Source organism: Calonectris borealis, chromosome 8 (genome assembly GCF_964195595.1).
Source record: "Calonectris borealis chromosome 8, bCalBor7.hap1.2, whole genome shotgun sequence".
NCBI lineage: Eukaryota > Metazoa > Chordata > Aves > Procellariiformes > Procellariidae > Calonectris > Calonectris borealis.
This window is the reverse complement of record NC_134319.1, coordinates 30,124,324-30,151,065: the sequence shown is the minus strand read 5'-3', so window position 1 is coordinate 30,151,065 and position 26,742 is coordinate 30,124,324. Positions and strand designations below refer to the sequence as shown.

The 26,742-nt window shown below is 39.2% G+C and overlaps 1 protein-coding gene across 24 annotated transcripts in view; it reads left to right on the top strand.

Moving 5' to 3' along the window:
• Nucleotides 1-26,742, top strand: part of PRRC2C (proline rich coiled-coil 2C) — a 76,673-nt gene that overhangs the window by 11,236 nt on the left and 38,695 nt on the right. For 16 of the 24 annotated variants that reach the window (XM_075156693.1, XM_075156691.1, XM_075156684.1 and 13 more), the window contains exons 2-15: nt 8,131-8,298; nt 9,545-9,722; nt 13,047-13,153; nt 16,151-16,288; nt 18,174-18,424; nt 18,803-18,882; nt 19,866-19,999; nt 20,083-20,170; nt 20,460-20,601; nt 21,641-21,715; nt 22,485-23,118; nt 23,921-24,087; nt 24,706-24,952; nt 26,019-26,256. In XM_075156693.1, coding sequence (XP_075012794.1) covers nt 8,184-8,298; nt 9,545-9,722; nt 13,047-13,153; nt 16,151-16,288; nt 18,174-18,424; nt 18,803-18,882; nt 19,866-19,999; nt 20,083-20,170; nt 20,460-20,601; nt 21,641-21,715; nt 22,485-23,118; nt 23,921-24,087; nt 24,706-24,952; nt 26,019-26,256 — 2,594 coding nt within the window. In that variant the 5' untranslated portion in view covers nt 8,131-8,183. Of the gene's footprint in view, nt 1-323; nt 433-8,130; nt 8,299-9,544; nt 9,723-13,046; nt 13,154-16,150; nt 16,289-18,173; nt 18,425-18,802; nt 18,883-19,865; nt 20,000-20,082; nt 20,171-20,459; nt 20,602-21,640; nt 21,716-22,484; nt 23,119-23,920; nt 24,088-24,705; nt 24,953-26,018; nt 26,257-26,742 lie in introns of all 24 variants that reach the window. The other 8 variants (XM_075156687.1, XM_075156696.1, XM_075156701.1 and 5 more) reach the window with 5 other exon arrangements.

Here is a 26,742-nt window from a genome sequence, read left to right as displayed (position 1 = left end):
CTGTATTTATGTTTGAGTGCCTGTTTACATTGTCTCCTTCCTTTCATGTAAAAGGCAAAAGTGTAAGAAGCTGTTGATGAACAGCTTCTCTTATCCAGTAGGAAGTGGGAGACCAAGATTGGGCCACTGGTGTAAAACATGGAAGGAAGTAACATATGTGAACATTGAAAGCATTGAATTCCTGGGTAACAGTATTGCCTTAGATAATATTTAGATAGTATTTGTAAAAATATCGAACAGCTTTATTTGATACTCTGAATATAAACATGCAAAAAAATTATCCTTAAACTAAATGAAATGAAAACTGTCCTTTCTTTTCCCAGAGTTCTTAACTAGCTGTACTAGCATCATTCTGCCTGTGAAGGGAGGGGACCCTAACCTCTCTGTTACCTGAGGTCACTTCAGAAGGAGAAGATTTCATAAACAGTACAGGTATCAGAAATTGTCGTAGCTAAAAGAAAGAAGCTGTGTGACATGTGAAAATATTTAGTGCATTTTTGACAGTTTTATTGCCAGTGTGAGTTTATCCTGTCTGTGGCTTTTTGATTCCTTGTTATATGGGCACATTTAAAAGGACATGCTGATCGTGATTGATCCTATGGATCAAGCTTCTTTTGGCAGGGCTGTTCCACAGGAATATGATTTCTGTGCATGTTAAGTGAAATATTCATGCATGTATAGTTAAATATATATACAGATCTGTGGATAGAGACCAAATTTGAGGTTTGCATGGTTTTTGTCCTTTTATCTGTGGTTTTTTACTCCAGCCAGCTGTTCTTAACTCATTTTTTCTTTTGTTCTCAAGAATGCACTGGAAAAAAAAATGAATAGAACTGACAGATTATTTTAGTCGTGCTAATATTTTTCTGCTGCCGGATGTGTCCTAAAAGTTTATTTAAAAAGCGTTAGTCACTGCTATTAGTGCCATGTTAGACTTGAGAAACTCCTAACAAAAGCTCCCTGAGATGTTGTGGTTTGTTGCTGGTTGTCCTGTTGGAATGCCATATTCTAAGTGGCAGTATTTCTCACAGAAGACTATTCAACAAGCTGCCTTCCAGTCTTTCTAAGGTAGCAAAAGATTTGTTTGCTCTGTGGATTGCTAGTTTAAACTAACGTGCTTTGTGGTAAAGTTTGTTTCTGTGTAGACTTTGTGGGTGACTAATTTTGGTTGTTTTTCATTGCTTAGCTCAGTAGCTCTATTTAGACTGTTGTTAGGTGTCTCTTAGAACTGATGCAGACATATTTGTGGATGCTCATTTCTGGCATCCACAGGCTGCATTTTTATAAGACACATCTGTAGGATAATGTCCTAAAATGGCTTTCTTCTGTCATGATCTGTTTTCCACCTGACATACCTAGTTTTGGTAGTGTTTTGGAAAGACTTTCTTAGGCTTTAAAGGGGAGTAATTTGAAGAATGATAGAACTAGCAAAGCCTGCTTTGCTACAGCTTTGTCTCATGACAGAGTGCTTTGGTTCTAAGGAGCAAAACTCATTTTGATTTTCTGTTTGGTGGCCATTAAGAATACTCCTCTATAGATTGTCTAGTACCTCAGGGATCGGCCTGTGCTACAGTTTTTCCTCTGAGGTGATGGGTGCAGAAGAGATGGTGATTAAAAGGGTTTTCTTTTCCTACTCCGCCACCTACCTTCACGGAATTTATAGAATCAATGCAATCTTTGCATTGTGTACCCTCTTTCAAGTTCTGCTGAGAACCGCTAAGCCCAAAATCTAGAGATGGGGAAGAAAAATGGAGATGGAAATATGTGTTAGCCTGGCTTTCTAAGGAAATAAAACTTAGTATAGATCTTGTTCACGAATGAGTTGTAGTGAGATCTACCCAGAGCTCTTTTAAGATCTGGAGAGCTTCTGTTCTTGTAGGTCGTAGAGCCATGTCTGAGGTACATGAAATAGAAGCTCAAAGTCCCCAAAATCTTTACTGCAATTTTTAGCCTGCTTAGCAACAACCTACTTGACAATGAACCCTGCTGCAAATTGCTCTTGCGAGGGGAGGGAAATCCTGACCTTAGAGGCTTTTTTATTAGATACTTTGATTTGACAGAGACTTTTGCTACTTAAGTGTTACTGGAGGTTTTTGAAGCTTGTTTTCATGTCATATTAAGCTGACTAGTGCTGAAGCTATTAAGAATTCTTAATAGTGGGATAAATGGCCAAAACATGGTTTGTTGTTTTGGTTTTTTTTTTAATAAAGATTGGGCCTGAAAACCTCAGTCCCAGAATGATGCTTTGGGCACTACAAAGTTGTAAATATAAGGTCATCAATAAGAGACTGTTAGTTAGTGTGTATTTTTTATAAACATCCATGTCAGCGAAGTAAAGTCAGTATGTTTAATTGTAATTCCATTTGTTATTTGTGTGCAACCTTCTCTGCGCAAAACCATGTATTCAATAATTACACAATATTTTGGAGTGTTCATTTAAAATAACAGGGTTTCTTGATAATGGGTTACAAATAAAGCATGAAGAAGGCTTTTTTGGTTTCCAAGTACATTGAATCCAGTATCCTATGTTTCTCTGTTTTAAATTGGCTTTATATTTCTGTAAGTGATCTAAATTAGTCTCTTTTCTGAAGATTGCACAGGGTTTTTTTCAGAATTTAATATCTTGCTGCAGTTTATGCTTAAGTTTTACAGTTAGGAGACAACTTCTTCAGTGAAGTTCTAGAATCTAAATACGCCAGACTTACAGTTGAAATGAAACCTTTCCTTTCTAGCTGAAATTTTTAATGCCACGTTATTTAGCTGGGGTTTTGAGCGCAATCGCCTTTTGAAATTAGTAACACTGAATTTGGGAACATCTGCCTCTAACAACAATCAAGCATGTGGCAAAAAAGCTTCATTTTTTTCGGTTGTATTATTTAGTTCCAGAACTTACTAGAACCACATTCTTCAGTGTGCCAGAAACAAAGCTGTTCTGAGAAAAGTGGAGTTATGGCTGGTACAAATGACAAATTTGTGTATAGTGTTTTTTGCCCCTTAACCACTTTCTTTAGCGTGCTTAAAATAGTGTATGAAAAGTCTTTCTGGATTTGTTTCTTGTTTTCTGTTTTGAGAGAGATGCTAATATGTCCCAGTTATGAATAAACTTTCATGTTTTTTTATGATGATTCCTACTTCACAGATAGGCATTTGAGGCACGGAGAGTTGAAGGTTCTAGGAGATCTTCAGCAGGTTTGAGTCTTAAATGGTGTGCTTTGCCTTAAGTCATTCCAGCTCATCCTTCTCCAAATTTAGCCAAAATATAGCCCTTGGAGTGGAGGTGGAAGGGACTAGATATCCTAGCTGTGTTGAATAGGGAATGTGGGAATTACTCTAGTATTTACTTAATGTTTTTAAGACTTCAGAATTCTGGGAAGCTAATGTACAGGTTACCTGTCCTAACTGATTGTGTGCTTGTTGGCTAAATAGGCGTAGGGTGTGGGATTTCTTAAGATAGGACTGTATAAAAGATGACTGTAATATTGCTGAAGAAGTCTTTTGACATGTTACACTTGTGTAAAAAATAAAGGTGACTTTTTTCTAGAGGTTTAAAAATATAGCATATAAAATACAGATCTAGAGAGTTTGTCATGCGGTCATCTGTGCTTACATCAGCTAGGATGGGATGTCTGAAAAATACAGGGAATAGTAATCTTTCTCCCAAAGGTGAGGAATCACCATGCTGTGCCTCAAACATACACAGAAGCACATTAATTGGAAGGCCATAACGTAGAGAATACACTTATTTCCCATGGCAATAGTAAGAGTTGATCTGCTCCCACCAAAAACTGTGGATAAAGAAGCTAACTTTCTACCTGAACCTTTACACAACTCTCTTCGCCTTTCCATGCCTGCCTGTACTTCTTCACCAAGACAACAAAATACCGTAGCTTACATAGAATGCTGTTTTGTTCTCGCATGTATGTAAAATTGTTTTTTCATATGTATAATAAAACTACAAAATACTGAAATAGACATGATGGGAGAGAAGGAGGGAAACCAGACAAGAATTGCTGAGTTAAGTTGTTAGATGTTTTAAACTTCTTACCGGTCCAGTCCTCAAAAGTGACTTCAAAATATGTAATACTTTCTTCCTTATTTAATCACGTAAGAACTTTTTTCTGAAGTGGAGGCAAGATCTTTCCTAGTCTGCAGCTGGTCCTAATGGAACACTGTGCAACGTTTACAGACATATGATCTATACCATTAGATTCTAAACAGGTAATTTTGGGGAATTCTGAAATGATCAGGGAAGCTGGGAACTTAGTGGAAAAGATCTGTGTGGTATGTATGGGTTTTTTGTTTGCTGGGTTTTTATAATTATTTTAAAAATATAATTCTGCAGTCTGGAATATACTGCATTCTGTTTGCTTTTTTACCAACTATAAGTATCTAAGAGGGCACAAGTAAATATTCCTTAATAGAGACCAGAGTATCTAGAGTTTGTGGCAGCTACTTACTGTGCTAATTTCTGTACACATGCTTCTGAGTTTGTTGCAGAATCTAAATAAGCCAACCAGTTGCAGTCTGAAAAAATAGTCTGATACAGAAATTACAGTAATAATTTTAACCTTAAAATCTTAAGTCCACTGTGAAGGTCAGTTAACTTATTTGATAATGTTACAGAGTGGCTGAAAGGTAATCTTTGCTCCAGAATTTTGGGAGCGTTGTGCCTTCTGTAATTATGCATAATAGTAACTGTAGTCATTCAAAATGAACTGCTGACTTGCTTAAATTTCTTAATAGTGCAGTGAACCCTGCCAACTGCCGTTATTGCTTGTACTGTTGCCTGTCCTGTTCGCTATCATGGTAGTTATTTAGTTCTGGTAAGTAGTTCTGACATCTTTTATATGTTGCTGCTGTTCAGAGGTATACAGCTGTCTCACGTTCTTGCTCACATGACAGTGAGTCTAAACCTAGCGGACAGCAGCACTTCGCTTTTAAGGATTTGACTAATAGAGTTCAGACTAACAGCTACCTTACTGATAATAACAAAAGATATAAATATTAAGGCAAATTGGGAACCACTTGGTGAGTCTATAGTACTTGCCAACCTATTGTGTGCACAAATTAAACACGTCCTCTGTTAAAATAACCCCCCCCTATAGAGGGAATGATTCCAATGCTCCGGTATAGGACTGTAGCATGTACAACTAAAGTTTGAGTGAAAAGGCAAAGGTCTTGAAGCTAGGTGCATTTCATATGGCTTGAAACTATGCAATTATCTCTTTATAACTGTTGTTAGATGGCACTGGATGCTTGTTTAATGTGTGACCTGGCAGGTATGTTTGTAGAGGGCCATATGGGCTCTTCAGAGGGAGGATTTGTCATCCCTGGCTTGAGTACCTGGTCTGAAGTCTAATTTTGCAAGTGTATCTTCTTTGGCAACCAGTATCAGGTCTAAACTTAGTTAAATATGAATATATTGACTGGCCTAATTTAAAAGAGCACTGTTTGCAGTGCTTGATTTAATTTCTGCAAGTCAGATTACTGAGGAATGTGCAATTTTAATCAATTTAAAATATTCTGTTTCTTTCTCTTCGTAGTGTAACTTTGGAAAAACTTGTCAAACAGCATGAATTTTAATACTAGAAAAGGCATAGAGCTCGGCTGTAACGAGCAGACCAATTTTTGTAAATTTGACATAAAAAAGCATTTTTGGGGAACGTGATCACCGCCTCCTGTCCTTTAAGCTATCAAATGTTCTAGAAAGAACAGTTGTTAAGATTAAGATTTGTCCAAGTATGAATTCTGTCTTACTCTGTAAAGAAGAGAGTTATTAAGATTTCCCATGTTTGATCTCTACCAGAGGTACAGGCTTTGGAAAGTATGGCAAAAACTCAACATTATCTTAAACCATCCTCAAACTGCTTTCTGCTCTGCCTGCATCTGTTAGGGCTTTGCTGCTTTTGTGAATTGGGGGGGCAAGAAATGACCTGAGTCGTCATCTTTTTTCTTTTTTTTTTTTTTTCCCCTTGTGTTGTTTTTTTTTGCCAACTTGTAGATTATTCACCATTGTGAAGCTACTTCTTGTTTACAAAATCTGGGGCTGGGATGAGCCTTGGGCTGAAAATTAAAACTGTGTATGAGTTGTTCTCACTTGAAAGAGCGTGCGAGCACAGCTAAGTATCAAGTAATTATAGTGTATTACTTGATATGGTTATTTGCACACCTGAAAGCTTGTTTGCCACCCATGCGCTCCTGGTAATTATCTGCCCAATACCTTCTCCTCAGATGCTCCGGGATGATTGTGGTGGACTCTTTATCATAAATACAAGTCTGGGAGCAGCGAGTAACAGGAGAATTGAAGGGAAAGAATCTGTCAGGTTCTTTCACAGACATTTTACTGAAGTTTCCTCATAGAAGAGGCTAATGCAGGGCCTAATGTCTGATTTAAACTCCAGCTTGATAAACTAGTCTGCCTGGATTCAGGTCTCCAGACTAACTGAAAGCGGTTGCGTGGCCATGAATAATAATAATAGCAAAGCTTGACATGTTGTTGAATTGCAAATAAGTACTGGGGCAGCCATGAACAGTGAATGGTTACTTGAAATCTGCTTGACTGATAGCTCCAAAGATAAGCTTGTCTAAATTCGTATATCAGGCTGTTCTTTTTTCTTCCCTGTGCCTGTAATGATGTTTGAGTAGTGAGCTGTGGCTTCTAGTGAAACTTTGCAGCCTCAATATGTAGTTTTTTGGATAGATAGGGGATGGCCAAACAGCCGTATCCGAGGTCTGTGTTCTGGTTACAGGGTCCACTTGGTGAGCTGGGTTCAGCCTCTTTCCATCCTGTATTTCATGGTTTTGTATGACATGAGGAATGGCTGTTGATATAACACATGCTGTTGAAATAGCCAAATGGTGACTAATTTGGCAAAAGATCTGGGAGATGCTTTCTCCTTGGGAGAGGGGAGAATATATTTCTTAGCCATGTATGTGGCCCTGTATGAAGCTGAAGACTGTCCCCTTTGCAACAGTCTGTATGGATTGTAATAGAATAGCATCTGGCCCAAATCCTACTGAAGCTGGACCGTCCCAAGGTTATTTGCCATCTTCATTTCTTAGTCTTGTCAATCATGGCTTATAAATTGAGGTAGAAGGCAGGGGATGGTGGGAATGTTATCATTCCTATATAAAAGAAACTTCCCTGATCTTTTGACATTGGTTAATGTCTGTCACGACCACGTAAGTGCTTTATTCTTTGGGCTGCTTTCTCCTGCAGACTCTTCTTAATACATAGGTGCCTTGCGCATGAATCGAGTTCCTTTGGAAGATCTTCTGAGGCTCTGAGTTTGACCAGGGAGTTTGCTGATCGCTAAAAGGTTTCAGCAGGATGTACAGCTCTGTCTTGCTTATTGCTGTCTGCTCTTAGAATGAAACGCGAGAGTATTTCAGCTTACATAGCTGTTCTGGAATTCATATGGAAATATATAAAAAATTGTTACTGTAAGGGGGGTAGCAGGGGTTTTGGGTGTTGTTAAGATAAATTGACTATAAAATGTTCTGTTTAAGTGAATGCTCACTTGTGTTCCTGCCTGATGATGAGCAGCAACTCTGTCAAGTTCCTTCTAAGAACTTCTAGTGAAATATCAGTGATAATTACTAGCTTCTTTTTCTCAAGGCCTGCTAGTCTGGGAGAAGGAGGGAGGAGAGGGATAACCTGCTCCAACAGCCCTACTGCTGCAAGAAGAATAGTGTAACTCTTGGTTTAAGGAATTCTTCACCCTCCCTGTCTGAACATACTGTGTTCCTAGTTTTGATAAAGAAAACTTCTGACTCGGTGTATTTCATTTCTCTAGCTGCTGACTTCATGATGCTTTTAATTGGAAAAAAAGGATACAAATTCTAGAAATACTGCACCACAGTTAGTGGTATCTCAGTGTTTGGCTGCAGGAGTGGGTGAAGTCATTGAGCTTCCCTGGTGAGGAGCTAGCTGCTGGTGGAAACTTAGCATGCTTTTTTTTTTTTTTGTGAGATCATGGACAATATTTGCCACTTGTGAAAGGTTTGATACTAATTAAATGCTGATCCTCCTGATTTTGTGACTTTCAAATTGTAGAGATGGAAATATTTTAAAATTACGTAGTGTTACATAAGTAAACTGTTTTACTTTTCTGGTGTTTTTCTTTTCAGGCAAATTTTGAGGGGTGAGCGGGAGGTACCAGACTCGATGAGTTTCCATCGAAATGTCGGAAAAGTCAGGCCAGAGTACAAAAGCAAAGGATGGAAAAACAAAGTATGCAACACTCAGTCTGTTTAATACTTACAAGGGAAAGTCACTGGAAACTCAGAAAACCACAGGTGAGTAAACTGACTTTAGTTTTGCATTCTGTTTCTTCATTACCTTACTGTAGTACTAATTAAGAGCGCGAAGTATGTGAGCAGTTAATCACAGCAAGATTTTTGAACTGCTTGATAAAACAGTTAAGTGGAAGAATTCTGGAAAGCAATCTTGATTACAGTTTCTGGTTAGCTGTAAACAAGAATATTAGTTCAGGGAGACAGCATTTGCAGTCTAGTAGGAAGTAGAATGTAAGTATATAACTGTTTTATAGCTGCAGTCTTCATTTGTTATGAGCATATGACATGCCATTCCCCAGGTGTGCTTTTTACCGTATTTCAGAAAACATTTGCAATACTGGAGGTGTTTGATTAACAGGAAGGCAATGCTCACTTTCAGATCAAGTGCTTTGTCTGTTTTGCAGTCAAACACTGCGTGAAACTTATACTGAAGTTTCAAATAATGCCACTGTGAGCCTGTTTTTTTGTGATTGATTGGGTTGAGAACTGTGGGAAAATGACACTCTGAAGGCTATGAATTTGATTTGACATATTTGCCTAAATTGGGGGGTGAAAGAAGGGAAATGTCTTCAAACTTTGCTAAAATTTGCCACAATATTATTTTTAAAGGTTGAAACAGAGATGTTTGTAATGATACAACATGCCTAGGGTAGTATTGTACTTGTTCACCTGCGTTGGTTAGTTGGTAGGTTGAATATCCCGTGTCGTATGTTAGCTGCATATTGCTTTTTCATACTTGTGGTCTGAAGTAAGTGCAATTTGTAGAAATGTTTTTGCAAGAGCAGCATCTGCCAACTGATACTGGCAGCAAAAAAGAAATGAGCTGAACCCATGTGGGTATTCCTGGACTCATCAAGGTATGTTAAACCCCAGAAGGAGCAAAAGGATGATGCTTGACAACATGTTTAAAGGATATTAAGACATCAACATCGTATTTTAAATAGCTCCTGTAGCTTTCTGTCACTGAGCATTGTATATAAAGGTGGGGCCGCATATCCTTTTTAATTTCTGGAATAGGCTAACCATAGTGACTCGCTATTTAAGAAGTACTCAAGTTCTCCTAAACTAAATATTTCTAATTTCCTTTTTTTTTTTAATTAAATTATGAAGAATTTTGAATTTCTAATTCTTATCTCGTAAATTTTCTGAATTTCTTGCAAAACATTTTTATTGATTTATACAGCTTTACGTGAACACTACCTGCTAAACAGCACTCTTAACTTGCACTTTCTGTTTTGGCGTGCAGTTGCCGCACGCCATGGATTACAGAGTCTTGGAAAAGTTGCTATTTCAAGGAGGATGCCTCCCCCAGCTAACCTCCCCAGTCTCAAAGCAGAGAACAAAGGCAATGACCCTAATGTGAACATTGTGCCTAAAGATGGCACAGGATGGGCTTCGAAACAAGAACAGCATGAGGAGGAAAAGTAAGTGACCAATGAGATCAGGGTTGTTTTGCTGTGCCATTTCTCTCAAGCTTTCCCAAAACTAGGGGTGGGCAGGGCATGGGAAGAAATTGGCTAGACTTGACTGTCCTCAAGATAGCTACCAGAGAGGAAATAGCACCACTATTAATTTTTGTGAGGAAGAAGCTTGCTTTTAGGGGCATAGTTTAAAAAAACAAACAAACAAAAAAAAACCCAATAACAAAAAAACTCCACAAAAACAAAACCCCCTGCACACTTACATTGAAAGCAGGATGCTTATAAATCCCATGTGAGGGGATAAGTGTTTTATTTAGCCATCTGACGTGGCTACATTTGTGTAACTTTTGATGGTTGCTTAAAGGAAATACTGCAGCACGTTTTTGTAAGATCAGTGTAATCACCTTAAAATTCTCTTGAAACTCTAGGAGGAACCCTTAGGTACACAGCACCTTAAGTTAAATAATAACTTGCAAGTTCATGAGAGTATGCAAAAATCTGTTTCATTTAGTGTGATTGTGCTGATGTATGGCAGAGAAAGCTCAAAAATTCTTGGTTTCTATACATCTGTTTGAATCTCTATTTTCCTAATGGTTCTTAATATTTGCATTTTAATTTGTTTGGTTAGTATGCCATAAATTCTACAGACTCACAAAAATTTTCTATCTTAAACTTTACACTATTGTTTCACACTCCCCGGATATGTGATTTAAACAAAACAGAAATAATGGTGATGTTAATGCACTGCTGTATACCATATATAATATAATTTCCCATGCTCAGTACAGTTTCATCTGCTAAGTTTGTTTCATACTTGTACAGGAGATCAGCTAAAGAAAATAGAGACCACAGCTTTTCAATAATCTAATTAGAAAGTATTTTAAAGCAAATTTTTTGCTGTGTAAGCTTAAAATAGGATACGATTCTCACTACAAAAGGTAGAAGTGGGTTTTAAGTGTTTAGTCTTTGACATATAAATTGTTCTGAAAAAACACTTGAAGATAGATGCACTGATTGTATGTCGCTAATACTTGTGAAAGCAAAAGATGATTAAAGGTTTTCTTCCCATTCTTGCTGTCCCTTTATTTCTCCCTGTATACTTTCCTACATTTAAATGTCAATTTTTGACATCTCTCTGAAAAGCTGTTAGACTGCAGGAGTATAATGTTGTGTTTAGCTTTTTATTTTAAGCTTATGAAACTACAACTTTACAATTTTCTGCCCAGTGTTTTCTATAGATGTTTAACAACATCTTCCTGTACTTCAAGGTCACTTACACTTTGTCTAGTTAAATCTGTGTTGAGCCAGTAGCTTGTTTGACTAAAACACACTTTATTTGCATCTTTGTCAGCTTTCCATAGCCTGCTGCATGTGTTAGAAGTATATTCCAGTTGTTGATGTTGTGTTTAAAAATAAATAGCTGTCCCTTATCTGCACCTGGAAGGTGTTTGCCTTTGTATTTTCATATGCATTATTCTGATAAAGGCCTCAAAGACCACATACCAGTAAAACTAGTGGGGGGAGGGACTCATTCCCAGGAACAAATATGTATGCCCAGGCCACGAGTAAATTCTCCAAAATTCAGACCATCTAATGTGTTTGCTCAAGTCTTCAGACCATTTTTGTAACTACTGCTATATTTCTCCAGTATTTCAACATGCTTATAAATGCTGCAGTTTACATGTAAAGTGTTTTGGTATTCCTCTTGTAAGTGTTGTGGATAAAGGTAACTTCTTGATATCAGCTTGCTTTAGTTTAATTCTTTTTCTCTTGTATCACTGCATTGGAGTTCACATGAGTGAATTGTTGCCTGTGATTATGATTTTTTTTTTTTCTGCTGCTTTCCCAAGTTGTCACTCTTTCTATGGGTATTGCCTCAGTCCCCTTTTCCTGGATAGTGCAGCCTGTCATGTATTGATTTGATTAATTCAGCTAGCACCAAGCTGAATTCTTTCCCTTATCAAATGGTACTCCTATAGGACAGTGTTTGGATAACTCAAATTCTACATGGGCTCAGCTTTGAAACAGTAGAACTGCGAGAAATAAACTCTTAACAGTCTTGTTCCTTGTTTCACTTCTGTGTGACAAAGTACAGCCACGTATGTTCCAGACTTCCCCAAAGTTTGTTTAGAAAATGTGCAGCTGTAAGAAAATTAAGTAAGTGGAAACTGAAGAGATGAGTTTTTTTTTTTAATTCCTGTGATCTGTGGAAACAAATCAAAATTGCATTCAGTTATCCTTGTGAGAAGCCAATGTGTTTCCCCGCAGCAGTGATTATATCTTTTTTTTTTTGGTGATGTTTACTTCTACATCATCTCTGAGACTACCATATAAGTGCTTTGGGCTGATCATTGCAGAACCCAAATGGAACTGACTTCTCAGTGGCATTCCTCAGAAATTTCGGATTACTTTGGGATCTATTTAAAGCATTTACAATTGTTTATTGTAAGTTAACTGACATGATATTGCATTAGTTACCATCTTTACTGGCATAATAAAGTGATTCTAGACTACTGGATTTACCCCATAATTCCTGTTTTATCAAAAATGAGTACTACTGAGCTGGAGGTCATGACTTGTAGACACTAATGCTTTGGAGTATTAAGGTATCTGAATATGCAGATTGCAGAAATAGCTGTTCTTGAAAGAAGTTAAACAACATCACTGAATCTGTAGACTAGAAAGATCTTCAAGAATATGCCTGGGTTTTGTATTGGACAAAATGAGTGCTTATGGTAAATGTCTACCTCTTCATCGTTAAGATGGTGAAATTGAAACTTTGTTCTTAATAGACTTAAACTTCTGGGCTCCAATTCATGATACCCATAAATTTTATTCATGATATCTTTAGCTTTCCTTATCAGTTCCTTTTACTTCATAATTTCTGATGTATATTTGCATTCTTTCTCTCAGTTCATGGTGGTCGTTAAGCGCTTTCCTCTCTCAACTCCTGAGGCAAGAGAACACTATTCCGAATTATTCCCTTCCATGGTTGTAGATTGATTGGTTTTTGATTGTCCAATACACTACTTCAAAAGTTATAATTCTATTCATGACTGACTGTGTTTTCTTCCCAGCCATTTTCATTCATTCCTCTACACTTTGGGAAATCTACTCTTGAAAGAATTAGCTAATTTATTGCAATTTTTAAGTGTTACTATAACAACTCCTTTTATATAAGAAAATGGTTTTTCTGCAGAAAAGTGGTTATTGGTTCTTCAGCTGCATAGCTACCTCATTTCATTCACTTGTTTGCAGTAGTAATCCTGATGATTTTATTCTGTGTTCATCCTCTTGTATTCACAAGTGCTTTTCCTCTAATTCCAGACAGCCAGACGTGCCGCAGACACAGCCAAAACCTGCTGTTCCTGCTCCTCCAGAAGCAGCTCCTGTTGCCAAATCGTGGGCCAACACCAAACCAGGCGGACAAGATGGTAAGTGATGTTCAAGGCGGAGGGGTTTTTGACTGGCCTAGCAGTTGGGACTACGAATGTTGTGGAAGAAACTTTCTTGGCCGGAAGGTGAGCTGGTCCCTGTCACCCAAGTGAGCTCCAGCCTGATTTAGCAGCAGGTCTGACTGCCTTTTAAAGGGCTGGTATAGTCACCTCTTTTGGATTGACAGGGAAATGGTGGTGACAGTGTAAGGTCTTGAACATGGCTATGGTGACGAGGGAAAATCTGTCAGTAGTTATAATGCATACAATTTTGGCGTGGGAGGGAGAACCATAAACAGTTAGTGGTTGTTCTAATCATAATTTTGTATCATTTTGTGCAAAATGTGTGTAGTCTTGCTTCTATGTAAATGTCTGCTAAAGCAATATTTTTCCCTTTATTTTATAGATTCCTTGGTTATTTTGGTTTCAAAGTGATAGTGTTCAAGTAGGGTTTTTTCTGGGAAAAGCATTAAAGGTGTGTTTTGGGGTTTTTTTAACATAATTGTATGACAGGATGGAAAACTATTTCCATCAGCTTGAATCTTAGCTTGAGTGTTTTCATTACAGATGTAAGATCAGAGCTAAATCTTCAGCGGATTTTTTAAAATTGCTTGTAGAGTGAGAGGTTACTTAGAATTCCTGTGTCTCCATTATGAAAAATAACCTATGACATGTTTTATTCCTTAAATTTGAGACCTGCAAGCCTTCTGTGGCTATAAAATAGAGTTTTGGCTTCCAGGTTGAAGCAGTGAGCTCTTTTCTGGATAGACATCTTAAAATAGTAAAATCTGAATTGCATGGAGATGACTTCTAAGCCATTATATGGAGTTTGTTAACATTGCATATCTAATGATTTTGCCTTTTTTTGTGGTAAGTATTAGAAGTGACAATTCTAGATTCTTCACTTCGTGCTCTCCTCTCTGTTGTTCAGTGTTTCCCTCGTTGTCAAATATAGGAACTCTCCTCCTTTAAGCTTTTGCAGGAGTTTTGTAGAATAAAAAAAAAGGAATTAACACTGGTGCAAAGTGATCTGCATACCAGCCTTTCTATATAAGCTGATAAGATCATCTCTATGACACAGGAAATAGTGATTCGTCTCAGTGGCTTCAAAATGCATTTAGCTAATTATTTTGTAGTTACCATGGCAGCTTGTGTGCCAAGCCCAGATGGCATGCTCATTTCATTCAATTAATGCGGTAGTGGGTTTGCTATTTCAAGAGTAAATACAGAATGTGAATTGGCATAAGCTGCTTGCTATCCTCCTCAGTTTGAAACTCGGGATACGCCTGTTGTGCCCATGCTTTCCTGATCTGCAGTTGGCTGGTGGAACTTGTAGTTTTTCCAGATGCCCTGTACATGTTCCAGCAGTCATTCGGCTGGCTACCTCGTGCTCTTGTAAGACTTCAGTTGAGTGAGGCAAGACTAAATCCTTCTCTGATGCTGTTGGTGACCATATAGAAAGGAAAGACTTCTAAAATGTAATGGCAGCATGTATTTTTCAGCTCATGCATTGGCTAAGAGTTCGGTTTAATTGCTGCCATAACATCTTTGAATTCTTCAACTTCTTTCTGAACTGTTGGCTGCCAATCTGGCTATTTCAGGTTGATAGCTTAAGTGCTGTCAAGCTGGTCACTGAGGATGCTATTTGCAATTAAAACATTGTTGCTGTCACTGTGTAGGCTTGAGCAGAAAACATTTTTCAAGATTCATAAAACTCATGAATGTTGCATGCCACAGGACCTCTGAAGAGGCTCCCTTGTCTGGCAGGCCATCTGGTTAGTGTGACTGCGGTTTTCATTCCCCTTAAGCAAGTCGTTGGATGTAGCTGCTTGGGAATGTCAAGAGTCCAATGTCCATTAACAAAAAACAGTTAATGTGATCTGTAGTAGGTGAAGTTGGAATGAAGATTGAAAGATTTCAAGGCAGTTTGTAGGCACAGGGATAAATACTGGTATTTGCTGTCATGCCTTTACAAAGAAAGTACAAAGAATAAGGAGTTTATCCTTTTGCTTGACTCTTAATCTTTTAAAAAAAAAAAAATCAGGATCCCTGCGTTTTATTGTTATGAAGGATCCTTTCATGGATCAGCAAGAACAGAAGCTTTTCTAGCTGTTAGCTAAAAAAAAAAAAATATATGGGATTGGGGGGTTTTGGACAGCATATGTTCAGATCTTTTTTTGTGAGTTTGCCCTATAGTCCGTGTAGCCTAATATGATGTCTCTTATAGTAGCCAGTAGTAAAGACAGTATGTGAACAGGGCATAATTCAGGCTGTTGGAATAGAAATCTTCCCTCAATAAGATTAGCAGTGGTTTGGTACTAGAATGCTACTGACCTAATAGGTCAATATCCATTGAGGGGCAGGGGGGCATTGATTCAAAGTAGATGCTAACAAAACTTGCTAAAGAGGAAGATAATCTATGTATTTGGCTTCCCTAACATGTGCAACAGAAGTCTTAAATTCCAATCCAGAGATACGGTGTCAAGGGCTTTAGAAATCAAAGAATGCTACAGTTCTGATACTTTTCTCATAATGTAAAAGCTGTGGCCTTTTAAAGTCCTGAAGAATTGTTATTAGAACAGTAATTAATCTTAAGGGCTTTTGCAGTAACATAGCTGCCCATTCTTGGGTTGACTATAGTTGTAGAATAAAATGAAGGAAATCCTTGTCTGGAAGGGGCAGAGGGGGAAAGGTGTTAACAGAGCTGAGGAACTTCAGGTTCTCCCTGTGTTAAGTCTTGTTCCATTGTCCATTATTGCTCTCTGGTGCTTCTGGATTTTTCTTAGCCCCAACAGGTGTGACAGTTGGCCTAGTAAATTCAACTTTGGTAGCAAATGTGAATGCTTTATAAGGATTGTTCTTTGCTTATGTGAATTATGTTACCAGTAAATTGATGTGGCTTTAAAGTTCACTTTTTAAGGCTGATCAGGCTTTTATCATTTTCTGAACTGTTTTGACTACAGAAAATTGTGACTTTGTGAATATCTCACTGTGTAGGTCCAGCTATTCCAGTAAATAGTTATTTCCAGCAAGAGTTCCCCAGTCTGCCGGCAGCCGGGGATCAGGAAAAGTCAGGCAAAGAGAAAGATGCACCTGAAGAGCTCCATGGATCAGGACCCAACTTGCGACCACAAAGTAAGTATATACTGCAAATTTTTGTGAAATTGCATGGGTTTGTGTGGAACTCGTTTATTACAAGATTACTTGTGCCCTGTACAAAATAAATCGGTAAATTGATCGTTTTAATCAAAACACTCCTACACTGAAGAAACAGATTTTTGGGGCTTTCTTCTGCTATACTGTGTTCCTGGTGAGTGGAAAATAGGGTATTTAATCCTATGCTATAGTTCACTTTCCATTTTCCCAACTTAGTCTGTACTCCACTTGTGCTCTGAGGAACATTTGTTAATTGCACAATACTGGAATTTTCTTACTTCCAGCTGCTAGGTGTCACAACAGCTAAAATACGTATTTAAAGAAATCTCCTAATGTTAACTAATTATATAAATCATCATTAGGGTTGTCCCTAAATGGTTAGTACTCAAAGAGTAGCCTGAATAATCCTGAAGAGGAGGTGTAACCTACAGGATACCAAAAGAGTGGAGTGTGATTTGAAAGGCTAAGGCATCTTTAGCTCATGGCTGAGGTGCTCTGACTAGCTGGATGTATTTCAGCTGTGGGGGGTTAGATCTAGTGGTAACAACCATAACAGTGCTGACTTTACATGTCTCAGTGAAGAAATGTGTATTGCTTCCCCCAATCTTTTGGGAGGCATTTGGGATTGTGCCAGTGAGAAACAAGATTCCTTTCTTCCTCAGTTTTTTTTAAGAGGTTTGATGGACTAGGGATCCTTCCCTGCACTGTAGGTGGCACTACCTTGTGCCAGTGATAGGCAAAATGTGTGCTGCTTTTAGAGGGCTTGGGCTCTCAGGGAATCCTTAACTCCCTTCAGAGTTACAGGCATCAGTTTTCCTTGATTTGTTTCAATCAGGTCTTGCAGACTGAGGCCTATGCTTGTTCAGGTCCTAACTTGATTTTGATGTAAAGAATAAGTTGTCAAGAAATTCGAGAGATGTTCAACATCAAATTAGGAAAATAACTATGCATGTCTGTTCCAGCCTCCTGCAGGCAGTTATAGTTTTGGTCAGCACTGTACATGCTATATTAAGCCCTTCTTTCTGGTCTGACAGCAGAAAGCTAAACGGGCTTGGCAAGTACTGCCCCTTTAGCAGCTGTGCTCCCCAGCAAAGATAAGTGGAAGAACTGTAATGGATACTTAGGAGCATAGTTTAACACTGCTTAAAGAGTTTGCATCCCTAAAGGACATTATTTACAGTGTGTGTCTGCATTTTTGTTGGTCCCCGTGGATCTGAGCACTGCTGCTAAGTTTACTCTTTTTTTGCCCTAATCTGTGCTCTGTGGACAGAAACTCCTAAATGAATGGACTGCCTGGCACAAGTGATAGGTCATTAAAATCACTTACTTTTCCTAGACTTTTTGCTAGACATTCACACCCAGAAGTACAGCCCTCATCACTTCTATTCCATCCTTATCAGATAGAGATACAAGCCAGACTCTGGATACCTGTATTCACTTAGAAAGAGCTGCTTGAGAGTTTTGTGGTAGGCCTTTGCTGCTTAAGAAGCTTGATCTTTCCTTTGACAGTGTCTTCACACTGAGTCAACAGTGGCTCGCTTACCACAGCTAAATCTGTTTTCTCCTGTACTATTATCAGTATCCTTCCTAAATTGCATTGTGTTTTGGAAGGTAGAGTAGGACAACTAGAGCAGTCTATAAATTTGACTCTACCCTTCAGGAACACAGCTGGATGTAGGGCCGAAGAGGATTACAAAACAGCCTCTGTTTTCTCAAGTGGCCATTGCTTGTTTCAGTACCAAGTATGAACGTGTGTCTGCATAGATCACTGCGTCACTGAAAACTGGGTAGGAAGAATGTGTTTTTCATCATGCCTGTCTGTAAATCTGTAATATAAAGTCTGCTCTTGTTTTTTCTTGTACTGATTCTGTCCATGCAGATGCTACTAGTTGGAGAGAAGGTGGTAATAAGGGCAACTCGCCCAGTTCTCCAACCGATCAAGAAGCTAAGGCTCTTGGACAAGAAGATGGTAATGCTACACCAGCAGAACAAAATGATGGCCAGAAAGCAGCAGAGAAGAGGGATGTGCGCTTACCACAGGTCCCTCAGCCCAAGCTGAATGGCCAGCAGCCACCACCTATCTCATCTCAGTACAGAGCAATGATGCCACCTTATGTAAGTGATGGTTACGTGAAAAGTTTTTAAGCAGCAGGGATTGATTATTGGCTAGTGTGATTTCCTTATGCCCCTTTCTCCTCCCTCCATAGAATGCTTAGCAGTTCTGCTAGAAGGGTGGGATTGCAACCAACTCCTTAAAGGATGCGGCTATCTGTTGCCGCTCCTGCTACACTGCATTTGAACTTGTCAGGAGCTGATTAACCCCTGTAATCACTCCACCTTGGTGACTTGATGTGACGCACTTGTGATATTAAGCAAAACTGTCTTGAGTGAAGAGTCTTGCTTTACTTCCTTTGTGATTCCTTTGATGATCTCAGTATGCTTAATGCAATGATGTTTTTTAACGAATGGCTCCTGTTTTTAAACCTTTCTTAGATGTTTAATCAGTATCCTAGAATGGCATATCCTCCTTCCATGCAAGGTCCAACAAGGTTTCCCAATTCTGAGCCTAGCAGGTAAGAAACCTTATAAGTGTTATTGTTGTGTGGGTATGAACTCCTTTTTGTGACTCAATGAAAAAAAAAGAAAAAAAAAAACTTGCACTGAGTGTCTTGATTATGGTTATACACTGCGTAAGAACTGCCGCTGGTTAGTCTCGCAAGTTTGGCTTGTGTGAGCAGTGCCATGGAGTGGTTTGTGTTTGACAACTCAACTGCAAAACTTGAGGGAATTCTGCATGTTACAGGCGTTTTGATTGGGAAGAGCAGGAGTCACTTGGGGACGCTTTTGAAACTTCAACCAGTATTTTGCCCGTAAAAGGACTCTTCTATTGTTATAATGAAAGTAGTTAATTCCTGGTTCTCAACTCTGCTGCTCTCCAATTAAAATAGAACTGTAATGCATTATAAAACTAGTTTTCCTCCTCTCTGTGCATTTCTCCATAGTTAAGGATGGCTGTGCACATGCATGAGGAAATAGGGGATGCCATAGGCAGTAGGGTACAAACTTTGACAGGTGATCTGTGGTTGGGATCAGGAAGAGGACAGAAAGGCTGAGAGGGATGACTGGGAGAACTTGAGTTTGGGAGTAGGGAGAAGGTACAGAGCCTTTGACAGTGGGAAAGCATGAAAAGTATACAGAAATATCTCCGAGGTGGATAAATTGGTGATAAGAAGGATGCCAGATCTATGCAGTGTGTTGTTTGAAAGCTACAAGGCATGTGGTTTTCTACTGTCAACTGATGTTTGGCTTGTTTGTGAAGTGTGCAAGCAAGGCTATAGCATCTAATCATTCTCTTCCATAAAGAACCATCTGGTGGTGTATCAGTAATTGTTTGAACTACAATAGTCGCACGTGTGGATGATAGTTCACATTTATACTGTATTTGAGAGAACAGTACTGTATACTTCAAATAATTGTCATACAAGTTGACCTTTTATCTAGTCATTTTGCTGGATAAATAATGACAGTGGCTTTGTTTCTCTTTTTTTTTTTTTAGAGGGCCAAGGGGAAGAGGACCACCTTCATGGTGTTCAGAACCTATTGAGCGCCCATCCATTCTTAGTGCTAGTGAACTTAAAGAACTTGATAAATTTGATAATCTAGATGCTGAGGCTGATGAAGGCTGGGCAGGTAAGAACATCAGATTAATGGTTTCTGTTATTTGTAAATTGAATCTTTCTGAAAGATTAATTGAATATTTGTTTATGTATCAGGTGCTCAGAGTGAAGTGGATTACACTGAGCAGCTGAACTTCAGCGATGATGATGAGCAAGGAAGTAGTCAAAAAGAGAAGGAAAGTGGGTGAGTTGGTGTTGCCAATTGGGTGTGAATGCCACTTAACTAGCTTAGCTTTTGGGAAGGTTGAATGAAATGAGTGCAAATACTCATTCCAATAACATTTATTCCAGTAATTTAATACTGTATTAAATTGCATAACTGCCTGCAGACTCCAGTCAGCCGAGCATGTAATAGGAATGATCCTTGCTGTGAGGAAATTTCACTCTTGATAAGAAACATTGAGGATAGAAGATAAATCACCAAATACTTTTGTGGAGTACACCTTCCATTTTTCTTATTTCTTTGCACATAGTGATGAACAAACACCATCAAAAGATTCCCAGAGTCCTGATGGCCAGAAGGAAGCAGAAGAACAGACGAGTGCTAAGTCTGCCACCCAGGTTTCCACAGCAGCAACCAAAGGGTCTTACAGCAAAAGCTCTCAGCTTGATCAGGTTTGTGTATTCTTCTCTTCAGCTCTTCTGGCAACAGCCTCATCAGGAGGGGTCCGACTCAAGTGTCTTTCCAAACTGCCAGGTCAATTAAGGTTATGAACGTGAGTGAAAGCATTAGCTACTGTTTATCTGAGCTGTGGTAACTGATCGGGTGCTGCTTAGTCAACTTAGCTGCTTCTGGTCGCAAAATAAAAATAGCACATCTTTATCTAGTGTGTTCTAATGCACAGTTGTGAGGGGGTGAGAGCTCTTGTGTCGGTTACTGTGACTCAACTGACAAGCTTTAACTCGATACTCTTGTCTGTCCATCCCTGTAACAGTGAATGAAGCTGTTCTGGTGTCTATCATGTTTTATAGTGGCACAGAGTAAATAAGTGCCCAGTTGGCCCGTGCATTTTTCCTGGGTGTGGGGTTTTTTTTAGTTTTGTGACCCACTTTCTTCAGTGCAACTTAACAGTAGTATGTCAGCTCATTTCTGACATCTCAGGCGGGTAGATTTTATACAGACCATGTAGAATTCAGCTCAGCCATTTTGGTTATTGGTTTATCCTCTAGTAGAGGAAGATTGGCAACCATCTCAGCTTATGCCTGCTTCAGCTCTGTTTGGTCGTGTGTGTCTGTCCCCGTCCCCCCCCGGAAAAGCTACTGTTGACTTTATCTGAAAATTTCCCAGAAATGTTTTCTCTTGACACCAGTAATAGTGAAGATAGGAGATCTTGAATTGGTTTTACTTGCATTTTCTCTATATGTAAAGATCATGTTGCCTTTCAGGGTTTGGTGCTATATTGAATCTGAGGAAAAACAGTGCAGTAACATAATCTCTGAAATTTGGATGTGTGAATTTTTAAAGTAATTGTTTAGCTCTCAGTACATAAAGTGGAAATGTTCTTGCCCTTGTTTTGCATGCAAATTTGGATCATATGCAGATGGATCACTAGGTGTGGTATCTTAATGCAGAAGAGAACAGTAAATCTAAAATTTGTCAGCTTGACTGTTGTTATGAGCTTGCTTAACCCTGGTACTGTGTTTGATCCAATAGGATCGGGGTCCAGCACAGCCTTCTATACATGAAAGAGGTGGTCCTGCTCTTCATCCAAAATCTATTCTACCGCCGGTAAGAAAGATTGGAATTGCCCTTATTTCCTTGAGTTAAATTCTTTAATGCTGTGGTGGAGGGATTTAGGCTAAGAAAAGACAAGATATGCTTCACATAGGGATAAGCCTTTTCTTTAACAAGTAAAATGATCGTAGTGCCTGGGGCCAATGAGAATGGCACCCCAACACAGCAGTGCTGCTAATTGTGTAAAGCAGCCCCATCTTGTAAGTGGCATATGAAATGCATGAGAACTTCAAGAGCTTTCAGTTATCCGGCCCCATTTGGGAACTAGAGAGGACAGGGACATGGGAACGGTGCTGGAGGGCTGGCTGCCGAGGCAGATGAGGAGATGAGGTCCCAAATGAAATGTGTACATAGTAGCTTCTTACCAATTTTCAACCTTATTAAAATCTCTGTTATCCTGAGCTACCTTGAATTTCTTTGGCTCCTTGGGGGACTTTTGTCTGAGATCTGCCCTGAGTCTCTGTGATTTCAAGCAGCCTGTAACCAAATCTAAAAGATGTTTGTCATCTTTGCTGTCACTTTGCCTTAGTGATGGGGAGGAGGAGTGGTATGAGCCCAACTGAATCTTTACCTCTCCTTTCCGAGCTCAGGTTGCATGAGTCTGAACTGGAGCAGGAAGGTGGGGACTTGCTTTTTCTTCTAGATCTTGCTTTTTAAAGGTGCCATGCAAATACATGTGTTGACAAATAGTTAAATATAATATTTCAGCTAGCTGTTTATATAATACATGCTCAACTTGACATAACTGATTTTAATATTGCAGCACCCTCCTCCCCCTGATCGCCAGGTTGGACCTGGAAGGCAGGGACCCTTTCCCCCTAAACCAGTACCAGATGAAGATGAAATTTGGAAACAGAGGAGAAGACAGCAGTCAGAGATATCCGCCGCAGTTGAGCGAGCCCGTAAGCGGCGAGAAGAGGAAGAAAGAAGAATGGAAGAACAGCGAAAAGCAGCTTGTGCCGAAAAGCTAAAACGGTTAAATGAGAAATTTGGCTGCGTGACAAAACCCTCCCGGGAAGACCCTCTGAAAGAGAGGGAGAGGGAAAGGGAGAGAGAGAGGGAGCGGGAGAGGGAAAGAGAAAGAGAAAGGGAGAGGGAAAAGGAGAGGGAAAGGGAGAGAGAACGAGAGAGAGAGAAAGAGAGGGAGAGGGAGAAGGAAAAGGAAAAAGAGAGGGAAAGGGAGAAGGAAAAAGAAGAAAAAGAAAAACTGGAGAAGGCAAAAGAGCAAGAAAGGGAGCAAGAGAAAGAAAAGGAGTTGGAGAAAGAAGAGAAGGAGAATGAGAAAGAGAAAGAAGAGGAGAAACCAGCACATGAGGTGCCTGAGCCTGTAGAACCTGTGGCAACACCTGTAGTAGAAAAACAAGAAAGTGAAACCAGGAGTAACAAGGAAGAAAAAGGTATGCTTGCACGCAAGTAGGAGTTGTCTGTCTTAAAGCTGAGCCACAGAGCATAGTTGTAATCTAGGAGTCTAATTTGCATACCTAATTAACCTAGTGCATCTAGACCATTTATTTTCCTGGCACATTATAGCTACTCACTGCCCTTTGAGCTAGACCTGTTTGCCCAACTTATCAAAAGGTTAAAGGAAAAATTGGACTCTGTGATTTAGGCTGGACTTTGAAGAATGCAGAAGAAAAGCAGGCTTTCTTTTCATGCTAAAGGAGGGTCAGCAACTCATGTTGCTAAAAAGCAACGTAAATTATTTCAGCTATTCTGTTCTTTCAGCAAGCCTAGAGAAGTAGACACAAAGAGCACGTATTTAAACTTAGTGCATTTTTTGTAGTGGAACTTGAATGCCACAAGAGAACTGTTAGACTGTGCTTAATAAGGCTGTGTTATCCTTTAAGTGGATAAAAGTGATTGTAAAACCAAACCTTGGTTCGTAAAAAAATTGATTCAAATGTAATATGGTAGCATTGATAAGCACTGCTTAAATCACATAATAGTTACAACCTGAATGCCAGTGGTTGATTACCCGGTATATTTGAGTTTAAAGGGCCACTGAGAGATGTATTAACAACAATTGTTCTGTTTTGAGGGGTTGTTCTTAACTTTTTTTGCCTTTATTGGTTTTGGAAACTAAGACTGTGAGGTTAGAGAAGGCAGACTTTTCATTTTAGAACATACTTTATCTGACATTGTGGTGAAATTGTCATAGTTTTAAGATTCACTCTTGTCTCCCACGTGTGTGTTTTTCAGAAGATCAAGTCTTTACCCGACAAGATAGTGGTCGGAATGAGAAAGAGATTTCACAGGTGACTCATGAGAGTGAGCCAGACTCAGGATCTCAGCCTCGTCCTGCCGTTTCCTCGGGCTATTCTAAACAGTTCCAGAAATCATTACCACCAAGATTTCAGAGGCAGCAGGTAACTAACCAGTTCATTAAAAGAAGGAAGTTTATTAAAAGAATAATATCTTCTACCTCATTCTGAATAAGAACGTGACCACAGAAGTTTCAAAAAGCCCAAGTTGTTGGTTTCCAGCTTCTATAACATCTATGGTGTTGGCAGGAATTGTACTGCATGAAACACTTCTTGTCAGTTGCAAAGTATGTAAGTGAGCAGAAGGCAAGAGAGGCTTTTAAAACTGGCGGTTTTTGCATCAGTTGCTGAAGTCGAGCATTGCCCTGTGGTTACCTGTGGAACCTGAGGTTTGATCATTGTTTCTGCAGCTTTTCCTTAAAGGGTGTGACACTCACAAATGTAATTTGGACTTGGGACCTATGGTCTGAAGAGCACTTGCATTGATGACATGCACAAACTATAGGTTGTTCTGTGTCTCAGCTGAACACTAACAAAACTGTAGCTATTCTAAATTGTTCAGTCTGGTTTTCCCCCTTTTCTCCTGATGCATGTTTGCAATTAATTTTCAGAATTATTAGTGTCCTGGAGATAACTGTACTTGTTGTTTCCAAGGGTTATCTGAATTCTGCTCAAGTCTTCATCTTAACAAAAAGTTGTGTAATATTACTTTCTGTTATACAGGAGCAAATGAAACAGCAGCAGTGGCAACAACAACAGCAAGGTGTCCTTCCACAGTCTGCTCCCTCACAGCCTTCTAGTGGCCCTGTCCCGCCTCCCCAGCATAGACCCCTTTACCAGCCCATGCAACCACATCCTCAGCATTTAGCTTCAATGGGCTTTGATCCACGGTGGCTTATGATGCAGTCTTACATGGACCCACGAATGATGTCAGGAAGACCTGCAATGGATATGCCTCCTATTCACCCAGGTAAAATCTGGCAGCATTTTTTTGACTGCTGAGCTTTCTTGGTTTTGAAATAGAAGTCTTTCCCTAACCACACTATGTATAGTAACAGCAAATGGGTGGGTTTTTTAAAAAGAAAACCACATTATTTCATTGTTTGAAACAAAACAGATTTTAGTAATACTGGAAAAATTAGTCATGTGTCAATGTATAGTCAATCTTTGACTGTAAAATAAAATCACAGCTTTCTTCTGTATTGCAGACATGTTAGTGACAGTTAAGGATGTATTCAGAATGTCAGCGTAAGCCTTACTTTGTTACAGATATTAAAGCTGGCATGAGTTAGGTTGAACTGAGAAAAATAGTGTATTTACCATTTGTGTTTCATTACCTGTTAGCACTTGATACTACATTGCTTATTAAAAAAACCCATGAAATTTTGTTATTTTTATATTATGTATTAGCACCTCTAGAGTCATAGTAAATTTGTATTTTCAGATTTTTGGCACTACAAAGTCCTTTTTAACTTGTGGAGTGGCCTAACTTGCAGTTAGGAAAGCTATTGTGCATAAATAATACAAGTCTGGCATGTAATGTAATGGAGATACTTATCCAGCTAATGAACAAGGGAATGGGTATCCTGAATGAGTGCCAGGAAAGAACGGAGCAAATGGCAGGCTAAGCAAAGACAGTGAAAACTGTAGAATTTCTTTAAAATGTTACCAAAAAAAAAAAAGGATCCAGAGTCTTTAATAGAGTATAAAAAACCACCTGTACGTACACTCATCTTGCCTTTTGCTGTTCAGATCTTACATCGGAAACTTCATCCAGGTTTACAGGTCTACAGACCTGGTTCTTCCCATTATAGTGGAAGCAGACAGCTCTTCCTTTTGTTGGTACATGGGGTACTAGTGGTGAATATGATTTAGTCATTCTGAGGTCAGCTGGCAGTGAATAGACACTTGGTTTCAACAACGGAAGGTTCAGAGGGAAAGAGATCGGAGGAGAGAGAATAGCGTTCTTCAGTACATCCTGATATGCTTTGTTTGTCTTGAGGTAGGTTTCTTTGCTAATGTTAAACTGGTTTCAGTTGTTGAACTTAAATCTGTCACAGGAATTATGCCTCCCAAACCACTGATGAGAAGAGACCAGATAGAGGGATCAGCGACTAGTTCAGATTCATTTGAACATATAGCTCGCTCAGCAAGAGAGCACACTGTTCCTTTGTCAGAGCCCCGCATGATGTGGGGGTCAGACCCATACCCCCATGCAGAACCTCAGCAATCTAGTTCTCCTCCCAAAGTGTTAGAAGAGCCTGATGATTTGAGGTAAGCCTGAGTTATGTTCTCCTGCGTGTCACTTCTCTGAGCCGTACTTACATGCTTGGCTGCATAACTTACGTTGCAAAACACAGTTTAAATTGACTGAGTTATAGCTGCTCTTCACACAAAACTTTAAAAGGAGTTGTGGCTGGGGGATGCAGCATACTTGGCACTGTTGCATGAAACAAAAGACATGCCTGCTCTGTAGTGGGGTGTAGAAAGACAATTTACTCCTTGTTTAGGATCCTTAACCTAATTTGATGAATGGTGATTGCCATAATATTTTGAATTTTCAGTTTTGTAGAACACTTCTGTAGCGTTGTCCTGTTCTCCATCTGTTCTCCCTGTATCAGAGAACTTCTGTCTTATATATATTGGTTTCAAAAGTGGTGTGTTAAGCACAAGTGGTATAAAGCAAGACAGTCACTTTTGACCTTTGCTGCATGATGAATGGTCAGGAAGGCTTCCTCTACGTCTTAAAAGTATCCAAAA